The sequence below is a fragment of the Plenodomus lingam genome, assembly GCF_022343315.1.
Source record: "Plenodomus lingam strain CAN1 chromosome Unknown contig_6, whole genome shotgun sequence".
NCBI lineage: Eukaryota > Fungi > Ascomycota > Dothideomycetes > Pleosporales > Leptosphaeriaceae > Plenodomus > Plenodomus lingam.
In genome coordinates, this window is record NW_027093966.1 from 1444617 (window position 1) to 1459658 (window position 15042).

The following is a 15042-nucleotide window of genomic DNA, read 5'->3' on the forward strand; positions in this document are numbered from 1 at the left end:
ACGCTTACTAGCTAGGGTATTAGCTAGTAGTAAACCTATAATAGTAGAGTACTAATTACTTATTAAGACCTTATACTAGTTATAGTAGGGGGACGCCTTTATATAGTAATAGGTTATAAGCTTAATACCTAAGAATAGCACTTAAAACTATAGAAAAGCGTATATTTAGCACTTAGATAAGAAGGAAGTCCTAAGATATAATAGTAGAATATATATTCTAGAGGAACTAGCTATTAAGTAAGAGATTTTATTCTAGAACTATAACTTATATATAGTAGGCTACTTTAGCGTATATAGGATACTTAAGCTAATTAAGAGGATATACTACTAGCCTACTCTATATTAAGATATTTAGGATTATATAAGAATATATACTATTTACTAGAGGAGTAAGGCTCTAAGGTATAGCTAATATAGAAAGCTATTACTACTACTAGTCCCTAGAGAAATCTTTAAGGAGGTTATACTAGACTTTATTACTAGCCTACTACTAGTAAAGGACTTTATAGGTTATATATTTAATATAATCCTTATAATAGTATATTACTTCTTAAAGATAGTACTTTATATACCTACTTTAAAAATATAGGATATAAAATAGTTTATAGAGGCTTACTTTATATATATTATTTTAAAGTTTAGGATCTAGAAAGGTATTATATTAGATAGAAGAGTAGTTTTTACCTCTTTATTCTAAATAGAAATCTACTACTAACTATAGGTAAAGTATAGGCTAAGCACTACCTTCTATCTATAGATAGATAGGCAAATAGAACACTAGAACTAGACCCTAGAATAATACTTAAGAATATTTATATTAAGTTCTTAAGAAGACTAGGTAACACTTCTTACTATAGTATAGTTTACCTATAATAATTTAGTATATAAGTTAATAAAAGTTACCCTATTCTAGGTAGTATATAGTAAGTATCCCTTACTTACTAAGCTACTTAAGGTTAGTAAGCTAGAGGGGGAGATACTAGATATAATTAAAAGAGTAAAGTATATATATAGTATAAGAGTAATAATAAAAGAATAGCTAGAGAAAGTATATAAATATTAGAGCTAATACTATAATAAGAAATATAAAGAAGAAACCTTCTACCTAGGAGATCTAGTACTATTTAGTACTAAGTATATTAACTTAGCTAAATAACCTAGTAGGAAGCTATCTAGTAAGTTTATTAGCCTATTTTAGATATAAGGCGTAGTTAGAATATAAGTATACTACCTACTTCTTTTACCCTCCTATTATATTTATAATATATTCTATATTTCCCTACTAGAATATTAGAATCCTAGAATAGGAGAAGAGGATAACACCCTCCTACTAGACGTAACACCTAAAGGAGAAGAAGTTTAGGAGGTAGAGAAGATTCTAGGGAAGTAGAAAAGGAAAGGTTAACTATAATACCTACTCTACTAGAAAGGCTATAATAAATCCTAGGATACCTAGACTCTACCCTTAGACTTTAAGAATATAAATAATATAATTTAATAATATAAACTTAGTAAAGCTCCTTATATAAGAAAAGTAAGAAAGGATTATAAGTAATATATAGAAAATATAGTAAAGAAGTATATCTTTTTATATAGCCTTTAGCCTAAATATAGCCTTAGGCCTATAGGTATTTATAAATATAAAAATACCTAATATAATTTATAGGAATTACGCCCTATATATAATATACCTACTCCTCCTAAGCGCCCTTACCCTTAACTACACCCTCCTTACCTTTAGTATCCTCCTTATCTCTACTACTATTACTAGCTTTAATACTAGTACCCTCCTTATTATTATTATTACTAGAGAAGCTATTAGTATTATTACTACTATTAGAAGCTTAAAACTAGTTAGTATACGCCTTATATATACTTAATAAGTGTATTTATAAGTCTAGCTATATAGCCTATAATCTACTTAAGCGTAGCTATAATATAATACTACTCTATAAGAATTAAGCTAAGGAATTAGGGTAAAGTAGTAAGGACCTAGGTAGCTATACCTAAAGGTATGCTAGTATAAGTAGTAATATAGTAGTAGCTTAATAGCTCTAAGTTAAACTAGCGCTAGTAGCGTATAAGCTTAACGCCTATAGTAATTATATTAGTATCTATCCTTAGAGTAGTAGTATTTATAACTATAGTATTATAGTTAGCGTAGAGGGCGTATAAATAATTTAATTAACTATTTATTACCTAAAGTACCTATAAAAATTAGCTATAGCGCACCTAAAGTAAACTCTTAGTACTAACCTTAGTATACCTACTATAGTTACTAGTAGTATAGTGCTTATAGTAATAATACTTAGGTATATTATAATCCTTTTTCTACTTAGTAATATTTTAGCGTAGCGTAGGTAGTATTATAGACTAGCCTTAAGGGAGAATATAATAAGCGTTAATAATAGTATTTAGTATCTTAAAGGAGAGGTAAGCCCTCTACGCCTTTTTATAGGTGTCTAGTGTGTTTACTTAGTAGTAGTGTTAGACTTAGTCTATCTTGTGTTAGACCTAGGCTTAGGTATAAGCCTAAGCCCTTTATAGGTAGGTTATAGCTAGGGCTACCTAATCTACACACTTAGCTAGCGTATTAAACGCGTAGGGCTAGGTACTATAAAGGTGTAACTTCTTAATATATTTAGGGTTTAGATAGTAAACTATATTAATAGGTATAGGATATATAGTTAAGGTGTGTTATAGGTGCTTAAAGATTAAGGTATATAGTAGTAAAGTATTTAGTTATTTATAATATATAGAGCTTAGGCCTTAACTAAGTAATAAGTAAATAGTTAACTTTCTATACTATAGTATAATAATATATATATACTATATACCTATAATATATATAATATATAGAAGGAACACTTATATAGCGTATCTATAGGTTAAATTATAGATACTCTTTTCCTTCCTTATAGAGTAAGGTTTTTATTAAGGCTATAGGTTACTACTAGGGACTATAGCTAGAGAGGGAGATTCTATAATAACCCTATTATAAAGATACCTTATAGTGTTCTAGTTAATTAGGTGTATCCTTAGCTAGGTTTAGTATCTTAGCGCCTAAGCTGCGTAAAACCTGCGCTTTATATAGGGCTTAGGGAGGATAAGTATTATTCTTATATTAATACTATACTAATAGCTATCTCTATACTATTCTATCTAGTGTAAAGCAAATACTATTGCCTACAACTAGAACCTTACACTAGGAGTAAAAGAACCTTAAAGAATAGGAGCTATAATACTAAAAAAGTAAGGTAATTAAGCTTTATAAGTAATAGAAGCTTGCTAAAGCTTAACTTATAGAGGAGCGTTGCCTAAATTAAGTAATTACTAAGAAGGAGTAGGAGGAGAAAGCTACCTAAAAAGCTATTATATATAATAAGTAGAAAACTACTAAGTAACTAGAAAAGTAACTCTAAAATAATATTAAAATATCCTAAATAGGTAAGAGGTAAATCCTTAAGCCTCCTACTATTATACTAGCTAAGGTAGTTAATAAGGAGCTAGTAGAAGAGGATATAGTAGTAGAGGTAACTTTATAGCGTAGGCGCCTAATTAGACCCCCTAAAAAGCTGCTTATATAATCTAAAATATTTAATCTACTCTAATAGATCTAATAATCGCGACTCTAAGAAATCTTGTAATAATAGCTATTGTGGGTGGCGCAATATCCTTATTTAGTGGGTGGTGGATTTTAGTGTTGGTGGGCGCTCGGTGGGGGTGGGCGCTCGGTGGTGGATCACGTTAGAGGTGAATATGTGGTCCAAGTATGAGGTACGTACATGCAGGATAGTATACGCAAGACAAGAAAACCCCATCAAACCCAATTCCTCGTCCATCCAGCCACACGCGGGGAGACGTCCCGCCTATATACCCCCAGCCCTAACAAGGACAGCCCCCACGGCCGCCAGATGGCCAAGCTTATTCGTATCTACTCTGGCAGTTGGAGAGAGGTGCGGGGATAACCAGTACCGAGGTCGGGAATGCTGGGTGGCGGCGCTAGGTTAGGATTAGGCAACTATGCACTACACAGGTTGGCGATGCTCTCTGAAGCGAGGATGGAGCGAAACGTCAAAGGTTGCGTGCTGTTAATTAGATGGCTTCAATCCACGCTGTGCCTGATGTTTGATTGAAATCAAGTATATAGGTAGGAGGTATTGTGACAGGGAAAACCCAGGTAAACCGCCGCTGTTAGGATTCAGCCGGTGTCTCACTATCCAACTATTCATCATCATCACAGTGTGTCCTCGCTACTGTGTTCCGCAGTGAGAGGTCCACCCATTGTTGCATTCTTCTGGGCGCCAAATGGGATAGTTTTGCGCCACTGCGGTTTCCACATCATTTGCTTTCAACATCTCTTGTTATGTTAGTCTGGCTAGATGCCGCGAGGTGGCAGAGGGTAGAGCATAATAGCAACGGTGAGGAGCGTACAAGACCGTGCAATGGTAACATCACAGTGAGACGTAGCGCGCTTTCGTCTGTAAGAAGAACAGCGAGGAACCCATGTACGCTCCGATAGTCTGGGTTTTGCAGGATGGCACAGAGGCAGGATATGGATGCAATCGGGTGCTGGTGTAATTTCTTCGAATTTGATGTATCCTGAACGACTTGACAACCATCGCAATTCGCCCGGCGCTATGATCAAAAAGGGCCTGTAGCAACGGTATACAGGTATCTTCCCGGTCTGCGAAGCTCTCACTGCGCTAGCTCTATGCTCTGGCGCGATCAATTTGCAGTCCGATCGTTCCAGTTATGTACCCCCGTGACGCCGTGAATAAGGAAGATCAGAGAGGCAAAGTCGCCATGTGCTATGCACTCAAGCAGCTGGCTTTGCGAACTTGGCTCTCCGTGCCTCTGCAGCTGCCCGATCCTTCTCGCTCATCCAGCTTGTGCCTTGACCCCCGCCAGACGTGTTCTCATTCCTGCGGTTGTCACGGCCCTTGCGGTCCCTGTTGTCACGACGGTCGCGTCCACCCCGTCCTCCACGGCCGCCGCCTCGACCATCTTGGTCACGACCAACTCCGTCACGACGCTTGTTGCCGCCAGCTTGGTCACCACCCTCACGGCCTCGCTTGCGGTTGCGCTCTGGGAGAGCTTCATCGAGGCCTTGAGGGGGACCAACCTCACCAAACTTCTTGGCGCGCTCGAGCTTCTTGAGACCTTCGTCGTTTTCGATCTTGGTGCCGAATTTGAGGGCCCGCTTCTTGCGCTTCTCAATCTCCTCGTCAAGGTTGGTGGCCGCGAGCCCTCTCGAATAGTCGGGGACAGGCTCTTTGGACTCTTCTGGCTTGGTTTCAGTGGTGGCCTCAGCTGCGCCTTCTGCAGGTGGTTGAACAGAGAGATCATCCGTGGCTGCAGGGTCAATGTCGGCGACTTGGTTGGGAACGGCTTGCGGGTTTGTCGGCTGACCTTCACCCCCAGCGTTGGCGATGGTCTCTTCGTTGGTGGTGACTACCCCTTCTTTAAGCGCGTCTGCGGCGACCGGAGCGGCAGCAGCATCATCTTCGTCAACCTCATCGTCCCAGTCAATCTCATCCTCGTTGCTAGCAGCAGGCTTCGAGTTGGTCTTGTCGTCATCGTCCTTTTGCAAGCGCTCGACCATTTCGGCCTTCTTTCCGGTATGAGGCAGGCCACGCTCCTTGAGGAGGGCCTCCAGTTCGGCGTTCTTCATTTTGGTGTATTCTGGCATCTCTGCGTGCGCCTGCGGGGCGAAGCGGGTGGAAGCTGTTGAGAGACTTTGGTGGTGACGCGAACAGGGGCGCGTTCACGATGCGAAGTAGGCTCCGAGTATCTAGGAGATTCCTGCAGTAGATGAAATGGTTAGTATCCGTTCAGAGCGCGAGAAGCGCAGTTTCAGAAGCGTGGTGATGCGCGATGGGGATCGACAAAGGCTGCAGCTGCGATAGAAACAATGATTGTCCTCGAGGGGACGCGGCGCATTGAGTGAGACTGCAAGCTGCATTGACCTCAGCCAAGCCGCTAGTCCCGATTGATCGCCCCACAAAACAAGGTATCGCGCTAGTACTACTGTTCAGATGTTCAGTCTCCCCAACGCAGCATGTATGTACAAAGCGTCGTCTCATGTCGAAAAGCCAGGTGTGCTAATGAGGCCAAGCATACAAAGACAAGAAATATTGAACTTTGAGATGAAGTGTAGAAGACAACTCATTGTTTGCCATTCAACATTGAAGACTCCCATCGTTCCACCTTCCAAGCTATCGTCTCAGGTCTGCCAGATTGGAATATACCTTGTGTTATACACAGCAGAAAAAATCAAATGAAATAACCCTCCCCCCTTGAAACACATTACTTGCTCTTTGTCTTCTTGGGCGACCAGCTCCTCTCCACCGCCACCTCCGTGTGTTCCATGTCTCGTTTGCGCTTCTCAGGTGAACGTGAAGTGCGCAGGTCGACTCCTCCAGAGTCCTCACTGCCCGTTGACCGATTATGCCTATTTTTTCGTGTTTCGCCTTGGATGCCAGAAGCTGGAACTCGCGCCGACCTCTTCCTGTGTCGATGGCTGTGAGCATTGCATGTGTGCTTGATGTCCGAAACTCCTTCTGGGGAAGTCTGGCTATTGGCTCCATCGCCGGATGTTTGGCCCCGTGCAATAGGCTGTAGCGTGTCGAGGTCATGTCCAAGCTGGTGAGGAGTGTTTGGGGCTACCTGAGATGTGTCATTCTCGCACTCGCTATCTGTGAGCTCAATGTAGGGTCCAGTGATGTCCGTCTGGCGGCGCATAATAACTGTTGGGGAGGGCGATAGGGCCCTGGCAGAGCGTGGCCTGCCTCCAAGTCCAGATTTGGCATCATGACTTGCTGTCTCGACGGTTTGCAGCGCAATCTCCCTTTCGTACATCTGCTTCTGTTCTTCCAGCTTTTTCCTACATAGCTCATGTTGCTGCTCAAATTGGATCCTATGATGCTCATCCAGTTCTTCCATTGTCCTCATCCACATCGATGCGCGGTCATTCAACTTTTCTTGCCACCCTTGAGTCACTCTAGCCATTTCCATGTCGTGTTTCTCTTGTATCTCGCTGTCCAATTGAACGTGCATCTGCAAATCCTCCCATCGACGACGCTCAGCCGCTTCGATGCTATAACCGACTGCAGTAAGGGTTTGCTCCCACTTTTTGACATGACTTGCCAGCTCCCAAAGGTTTACAGCGCGATTCTTCTCTGCACATTTTTCCAGCCTTTCTACTATGTCATTCATGCTAGGGATGAGGTTATCGAGAAAAGCTTGTGGTGCCATGGAATTTGATGCCAATGCTTTTTCAGATCCGAACAAGGGGAGTGGCTTGATGATAGTGACATTGTTCTGGAAATCAGACTCGTCTACAGGCGAGTTCGGGCGCCCAGGTGAAGTTGGGGCAAACTGATCGGCCAGCGACAGTTGGATAGCGCGGCGGACTGCATCTTCATCGTCATGCCCAGCGTTTTCGTCTTGTTCTCCAGAAAAGGATGCAGGTGGTACCAAGTTACCCCATTGCTTGCCGCTTTTCGCACTCGTACTCTCTGGCTTCACTCGAATACGAAGGCCTTTGCGATTGCCGCTGAGCCGAGCTTGCGAAAGGTTGGGCTCACTATCTAACGCAGCGCTGGATGTGGTTCGAGGGGGGCCATCATTGCGGTACTTTCTACGATTTTCAGCTTGGACACTACACTCTTGCGCCTCGTTGCTATTCTCGGACGCGTCGTCGTGGCGTCCAGATTTTGCTATGTCGGAACCCAAACCGACTACAGCGACGCTGCCATGGCGATTGTTGTTGATACCCGGTGAATCAGACATGTTCAATCTCGGATAGGGTACTGTGATGCGAGGGGGCAGTGTGCGAAGACGTAACTGACGACGAGCGCACAGGATGAGCAGAAAAGTGAAGCAAGAGAATGAGCGCGAGACAACGAGTGGGATACCAGGCGGAGGAGTTGTGGTAGTTTGTGTCAGGATGTTTTGTGAGTGACCCTTGATTGAGACAATTTTTGTTGATTGAGCACCCGTGAAGCCCGTTTGCTCGTCTGTGCGGGGAGGCACAAACGATCAATGAGACATACACAGGTGGCTCCAGCTATGTGTAGATTTCATGCCACCGTGATAGTCGTCCCATGATATGTCGTACATGCTTTATACCCTCTGGGGCTTCGGCTGCTTTACTTTCACCCGCAGTATACATGTTTCCGTCTACTGGTCGCGTGTGGATCGCGGAAACTGCCGCTGCAGAGCAATCGGCCGCCTGTTGATTTTGTTGAAGGCTTCGGTGATGATGGGCGAGCTATCGGTTCGAATTGTGGTGCCAATGGCCATGAAGAAGCTATCACAGTCAGCGAGGGCGCGAACGACACAAGGTAGTGAGTGGTAGTCAGGCCATACCCAAAGGTGGCTGCTGATCCCATCATATACTGTCCCAGTGTTCGTAGCATTCCGTTAGGTCCTGGTCCGAAGCGAACAATGTTGGTGAAGCCTAGGGCACGAGGGTCAGAATGCGCCTCCTAAGAGAGCCGGGCTGGGCTGGGTTGTAGGTACCGAAGATGAAGCCAATGATCAAACCGACAGCTGCAAAGGAGGTCAGGCTAGGTTGATTGCAGGGTCACATATGCCATCTACCTACCTCCGCCCATCATGCCACCCATCTTCACTACATGTTGTTAGCCATTGATATGGATTATGGGGTGCATCCACGGTCGCATCGTACATTTGTCGAGAGTTGAAGGGCCCCGGCCGTGTGCGCCTTGCGGCATCGATCCTACGGGAACGGGCATGGCGACGACTGAGTTGCAACAGGTACAGACAGAGGTGTGAGAAAGTATGGACAGAGCAAAAGTGTGGCGGGCCTCACAGCAGCTCGCTCGGATAGCTAGGTGGTCGTCGTCGTCGTCGTCGTCGTCGTCAAGACGGACTTTGTCCCACCACCCTTGGCTTAGGTACCTAGTTCTCGACGAGGGACGACCTAGATCCGCCCGCCCGCCGCGGCTCGTGCATGGCGAGCTTGGCAACACTACGTAGTGTACCTATTCCCATGTCCCTATGGCACGCGGGCTGGCACTGTCCAAGATGTAAGTAGGTACTACTACGTCTATGGGGGACTACATGACGGATGCAGAGTCCATCGGCCATGGTGCCGCCAGTATGAAGACTAGGGACCTAGTAGGCAGCACGTCAAGCTCCCTGACATTGCCTAGTGCGCCGGAACAATGATGATACTACAGAGTATCTCGAACAAGGACAATAACATCTATTAGAGTCATCAATGTCTAGAGCAGGTAGGTAGAGTACTACGGTATACCCCATACCTAATACTTGGACCGCAAGCACCGATATCTACGCCCACCCTTGTATCAACACTTGTCAAGAAATGAGACACAGGCCACACTCGCTGCCACGCCCAGTTTCCTCGCTGTTTCGCACGCTGGACTTTCTGACGTAGCGCCGCTTGGGGGTTAGGGTCACGTGAGCCGAGCCCGCGCCCATCCAGTCAACAATCCATTGCTTTGCTAGGACAGGTGGTGCCCAAGTGCTGTCGCAGGAATGAAGCGAAATAGTTGCGTTATTGTTCATCGCCCAGTTTTGACTCGAGCCGCCCCTGTGTGTGGCTCTAATTACCTGTTGCAAGCATTTTGTCCCACAAACACACGCACGCCCTCTCTCTTCTCTCCCTCCCTCTTCTAGACCGATATATCACGCCTGTTGTCTCGCCCCTCTGGCCAGTCAGCGGTGTCGCATCGCATTTACGGGACACCTGGGACAAGGCCCAACTGCCACCACCCTTTGGTGCCTCTCCACTTTGTCGAATCCTAGGGCCACCCGCACTGTCAATCAACCACCTGCACCTTCCCCCCCCCCCCCCCTCCCTCTCCCTCATCAATACAGTGCCCGGCTCGCGGCCCCCCTATCGCCCATCACAGAAGCCTCACTGCTGGGGCTCTGCTGACTGCCTGCCGTTGCTGCTGCTGTGCTTCTTCGCTGTCCCGCCAGACTTGCATCGCCCTGACGTCGTCGCACGGGGCGCCCACGAACAACAAGCACACGACCGACCGGCGCTCGACTTGCGCAATTCGAGACCCCCGAGCCCGCCGCCCCCCGCTCGAATATTGGGCACCCTGTCGCGCACGCATGTGTGACTGAGCCTGCCGCCGGTCGCTCTGCTATTTTTGACTGCCCCCCCCCCCCCCAAGCCAAGAGGAGGCTGACTGACCCGCTGCTGTCGCGCCGCCAACCGAGCACGAAAAAGGACACGGGAGGTGCGTGCGAGAAAAGTGACGGCCGGACCCTGAGACGAACTACTGCGACCACGCTCAAGACAAGACAACAACCACGACCTGCCTGCCACCACCAACACGACCACCACGCTCAGCTCCTTCCCTCACACCCAACACGAAACCACCACCACCGCCGCCGCTGCCATCACTAGCACTAGCACTAGCATCACCATCATCATCATCATCATCACCACGTCCTCCACGTCCACGCCCCCGCCCACAGCCACGCCAATGACGGCCGTCGCTCCCCCAGTCAATTTCCAGAACATCAATCGCCAGGCATGGACCGCTGAGGGCGTGCCCAACGGTGCTGCCATCTTCATGCCCCGTAGCGCAAAACGGTCCAACTCGTCTTCATCTCTCTCGTCACAGGCATCGAGCACGTCCACCCTATCGGCCTCGTCATCTCAGACCACCGCTTCCGCGCCGCCAAACAGCGCCGAAGCAGCCGCCTGGGCTGCACGCAAAACAAAAACACCAAAGGGACTATGGCCGGCCACCAAAACTGAGCCCATTGCCGGAATCACGACTGCACGCCCCCAGCCCGTGGCTTCTGCAAGCACCGGCTCCTCGGCAGCTTCCGCCATGAGCGCCCTGCAGGCCCCTTCGGCCATGGTGCCCTCCCAACACAATGGCCCTGTCCCCGCGCAGCAGCAGAACGGGGCGCCACGCCAACAGGCACAAGAGAGTGCAGCCGTCCTGCATCTGGTCCCCATGAACGGCACTTTTGAACGCAAGACCATCACCGTCCCCTTCTTCCCCGATGTCCTTCGCATCGGCCGCCAAACCAACAACAAGACAATACCTACCCCCCTCAACGGCTATTTCGACTCCAAGGTTCTCTCCAGGCAACATGCTGAAGTATGGGCAGACCGAAATGGCAAGATCTGGATACGAGACGTCAAGTCGTCCAACGGGACCTTCGTCAACGGAGCGCGACTCTCCCAGGAAAACCGAGACTCGGACCCACACGAACTCCGGGAACAAGACATGCTCGAGCTGGGTATCGACATTGTGAGTGAGGACCAAAAAACCATCGTACACCACAAGGTCGCCGCTCGCGTCGAGCATGCCGGCATCTATGCTCGGACAAGCAACGACATGATGGACCTCAACTTTGGCGAGCTAGAAGGACCCCAGCTAGCAAACATGATGGGCCCAGGTGGACAACAACAAATGGCCAACATGCGTGGTCGGACTGCTAGTCAAGGCTCGATCAACGGCCAGCGCCTGCAAGGCCCAGGCGCTGCTCCGAATTATCCCAGCGCTATGCAACAACCACGGCATCCCAACTTCTGGTTACAGCCTGTCACTATGGAACAGGTCGTGAAGAAGCTCAATGTAAGTCGATGCTGCTCGACACGCTACAGTCGACTTGGCTAACATGCTCAGGCCGAAATCAAAGCCGCAAAGCAGCAGTCACAGGAGCTCCAGCAGACGCATCAATACATAAACAACATACTGGCTGCAGATCCAAAGAAGGACGGCTTAAAAGCCTCGCCCGTCAATCCTATCAGAATATCCCCCATCAAGGATATCAATATGAAGGCTAGATTCTCAGATCCTCCTGCACCCCCACCACAACAGCCTCTACCAGAGAAGCCTGATGCTGCAACTTCCCTGAGAAGGTCGGATACCGAACGTGCGAAGACTGGATCTCCAGTTCGATCCGATGCCCAGCTGTCTTCACTCAACGAGGCTCTCGCCAGTGCCAAGAAGGAAATTGAAACACAGGGCATGCGTCTTCGCGATCTGGAGAGCCTTTTGAATGAGGAGCGTCGGGCAAGAGAAGAAGCTGAAGAGCGTGCTAGCCGTTTGGAGCGGGAGTCATCAAAAGAGCAGACTGAAACGGCGGAGGCGCTTGCTAATGGAAATGCCGACAAGACCGATACAGAAGACGAGCAGGAAAAGACATCAGAGCCACAGAAGGATGTCGCATCACCTACCGATACCGAGGACGCCACAGCTCGATTGCAGCAGCGTCTGGACCTTATGTTGACTGAAATGAACGAAATGAAGCAGCAGATGGAGCGGTACCGCGAGCGAGCAGAAACGGCAGAGGCCGACCGGCAATCATTGGCAGATATGATTGAAGCGATCAGAAATGATAATGCCAGGTCGGCAAGCAAGGAAGCTCGACGGAGGAGGCGAAGTGACAGCGAGCGCGCACGGGCACGAACGGCTGTTGGCACAGACGGCTCCGAGGATGACGAGACCGAAGAAGGCGAGATCACGATTATAAGAGAGGGGGATGGCCCGGAGGATGGCCCGGAGGCCCCACCCCCAGCAGCCACGACACAGAATGGCCATGCGGCAGAGCAAAACGGCACCAATCACGCTTCCAAGGCTCCTATTGGCTTAGTGACACAGCGATCCAACCATAACCTGTTGTACCACGGAGGCCCCGTGGGTGCCATCGTTACCGTTGTTGCTATCGGAGTTGCTGTTATGGCGATGCTGAATCAGTATCCCAAGACTGATCGTTGAAATTGTGGCGACCGACACAAAGTCCGCCATTGAATTGGGCCAGGTTAGCGCTTCCTCTTAGACGCATAAGAAGAGCGGAGAGAAGGAAGGATAGGAGAAGGGAACGATCTAGAAGGGCACTGCTGCTTCTCGAATTCTACACGCCTGGAAATCGACAACACAAACCCATTTTGGCCGACGATATCTGGACTACCACGACTCGGAGCTCTACTCGACTACCAGATGCCCGCAACGGCAGCAACGAGTCGCTCCTTTGGCAAAAGTGAACAGGGCACAAATCACCACCACCGTTCCCTGGCTTGCCCAGCAGGAACTATGCTCTATACCCAGGCAATGACAACATTAAAGCATCCCCCAGCATCAACGCTACCAACGACAAACCTACCATACACGAAACACCATCTCTCCACTCGTCCCCTAACAGTAATATACCAATAGTTTCTCACGGCCCAGCTCAGCCACCATCATAATTCGCGAATCCTGGCCAGCGCACATGTTCTCCCTGAGCGTTCTTCCACACTTTTTTTCCCACTGTTTGGTTTTAACTTCCCTTGCACAATTCACAGCTCACAATCCGGCGTTTTTTGGATCTTACAACTTGGGAAAGTCTTCTCTCTGTCTCTGTCTCTCTCTCTCTCTCTCCTGTATGTGTGTGTCTCTAGCCGGGGATGAAGAGCCTATTGACATGCAAGGGAACTTTTTATTGAAGGTTCGGGGGTGCAGATTCATTCATTGTATTATGCAGCGACTCCTTTTCAGGAGGGGATTTCCTTTGTTAGATGATATGATCGGAGGGGTGAAGAGGGGTTTTCTTTCTTTCCTTGGGATTTTTTTTGGCGGTTGAGGGGTAGGATTAGGCAGGGGGTTGAGGGATGGCGTGGCATGAGATTAGAGTTGGAGGAGGAGGGTACTGCTTGGATGGGGTTTGGCGGGGGGAGGGAGATGAGATGTGCGGTTTTGGGTGGTTGGGGTGGTGTGGAGGAACTTTCAATGATATATATTTCACCTTGTATCTTGAACTGATTCTGATCCGTGTTATGTGGTGTGCATGTGATTTGGACATGTAGATGGGTTGACTGGCAAACAGTCGGGTATCTTAACTATACAAATATGGAGGCTCTGGCCTTTGCCTGCAGTCTCCCCACCCACCTACTTCATCCCAATACAAACAGTCACAGCACTCAACGTCCTAATCCTCGTCTCCGGCACTTCTTCTTCACCCTCCCCCCCCACAACCTCCACATCATCCACCGCCCTCACACTCCCCATCTCCACCCTAACCCTCAGCCCACCCTCTCCCTGAAAAAATACCCCAACCTCCAACGCCCGCACAATCGCCCTCCCCGTCGCCTTGAGATAAACCAACTCCCTCCCCGCACTCCCCCGTCCCCGCATCGCACCCGCCATATCGCGCTCCACAGCCTGTGCCTCGAGCCGCCCATTCGCGTCGGCCGCGCCGCTGCCGCTGTGTCGCTGCATGCGCGCCGCCGCCCCAGAGGCTTGTGTTGCGCGCCGTGTGATTTCGGCGAGGAGGTTGCGTACGCGCTTGAGACAGGGGATGTAGGGTGTGGACGCCGTGATGTAGATTATTTTTGGGCTGGAGGATGAGGCGAAGGGGCTTGGGAGGGGGGGGTGGAGGAGGGGGCGTTTGGAGAGGGTGGCGGTGGGGGGGAGTTTGGGGAGTTTGGGTAGTTTGGGGTGGTGGTGTTGTTTTTGCTGCTGTTGTTTTTGGTGTTGGTGTTGGTGTTGGTGTTGTTCTTGTTCTTGTTCTTGTTCTTGTTCTTGTTCTTGTTCTTGTTCTTGTTCTTGTTCTTGTTCTTGTTCTTGTTCTTGTTCTTGTTCTTGTTCTTGTTCTTGTTCTTGTTCTTGTTCTTGTTCTTGTTCTTGTTCTTGTTCTTGTTCTTGTTCTTGGTCTTGTTCTTGTTCTTGTTCTTGTTCTTGTTCTTGTTCTTGTTCTTGTTCTTGTTCTTGTTCTTGTTCTTGTTCTTGTTCTTGTTCTTGTTCTTGTTCTTGTTCTTGTTCTTGTTCTTGTTCTTGTTCTTGTTCTTGTTCTTGTTCTTGTTCTTGTTCTTGTTCTTTTTGTTGCGATTTCGTCGGAGGGGAGAGAGTTGAGGCGTTTGGAGTGTCGGTTGTTTTGCTCGAGGTTGGGAGAGGGAGAGGCTGCGCGTAGGGTGGTGTTGCGTTGGTCATGGGCGTGTCTGGATCTGAAGAGGTGTTTTTGGGGGCCTTGGGGTGACCGCTGCGTGTTCGTTTCTGGCCTGCCATGGTGACTGTTAGGCTGAGTTGTGTCGTGTTT

At 48.1% G+C, this 15042-nt stretch overlaps 5 protein-coding genes across 5 annotated transcripts; 1 reads left to right on the forward strand and 4 right to left on the reverse strand.

The window, feature by feature from the left end:
- Positions 1-4819: 4819 nt before the first annotated feature.
- On the reverse strand, positions 4820-5692 carry IAQ61_009697 (uncharacterized protein; the record flags this gene model as incomplete). The annotated part of the gene is made up of 1 exon (XM_003837852.1): positions 4820-5692. One exon carries the CDS (start codon positions 5690-5692, stop codon positions 4820-4822), a length of 873 nt encoding a protein of 290 aa, XP_003837900.1.
- A 617-nt stretch (positions 5693-6309) lies between these two features.
- On the reverse strand, positions 6310-7794 carry IAQ61_009698 (uncharacterized protein; the record flags this gene model as incomplete). Its single annotated transcript, XM_003837851.2, has 1 exon — positions 6310-7794. The coding sequence occupies one exon, from the start codon at positions 7792-7794 to the stop codon at positions 6310-6312; it is 1485 nt and encodes a 494-aa protein (XP_003837899.1).
- A 390-nt stretch (positions 7795-8184) lies between these two features.
- IAQ61_009699 (uncharacterized protein) lies at positions 8185-8910 on the reverse strand (the record flags this gene model as incomplete). Its single annotated transcript, XM_003837850.2, has 5 exons — positions 8696-8910; positions 8612-8638; positions 8527-8556; positions 8374-8464; positions 8185-8314 (listed from the first exon to the last, which is right to left on the reverse strand). The coding sequence occupies exons 1-5, from the start codon at positions 8760-8762 to the stop codon at positions 8185-8187; spliced, it is 345 nt and encodes a 114-aa protein (XP_003837898.1). The 5' UTR covers positions 8763-8910.
- Positions 8911-9523: 613 nt separating this feature from the next.
- IAQ61_009700 (uncharacterized protein) lies at positions 9524-13670 on the forward strand. The gene is made up of 2 exons (XM_066098494.1): positions 9524-11600; positions 11652-13670. The coding sequence occupies exons 1-2, from the start codon at positions 10491-10493 to the stop codon at positions 12744-12746; spliced, it is 2205 nt and encodes a 734-aa protein (XP_065951653.1). The 5' UTR covers positions 9524-10490; the 3' UTR covers positions 12747-13670.
- Positions 13671-13895: 225 nt separating this feature from the next.
- Positions 13896-15011, reverse strand: IAQ61_009701 (uncharacterized protein; the record flags this gene model as incomplete). Its single annotated transcript, XM_066098495.1, has 1 exon — positions 13896-15011. The coding sequence occupies one exon, from the start codon at positions 15009-15011 to the stop codon at positions 13896-13898; it is 1116 nt and encodes a 371-aa protein (XP_065951654.1).
- Positions 15012-15042: the final 31 nt, after the last annotated feature.

Bases quoted from the DNA above. Each gene is read 5' to 3' on its own strand.
- IAQ61_009700 (XM_066098494.1), top strand. From the start codon at position 10,491: ATGACGGCCGTCGCTCCCCCAGTCAATTTCCAGAACATCAATCGCCAG. The intron at 11,601-11,651 runs GTAAGTCGATGC...TAACATGCTCAG, and splicing joins AGGTCGTGAAGAAGCTCAAT to GCCGAAATCAAAGCCGCAAA.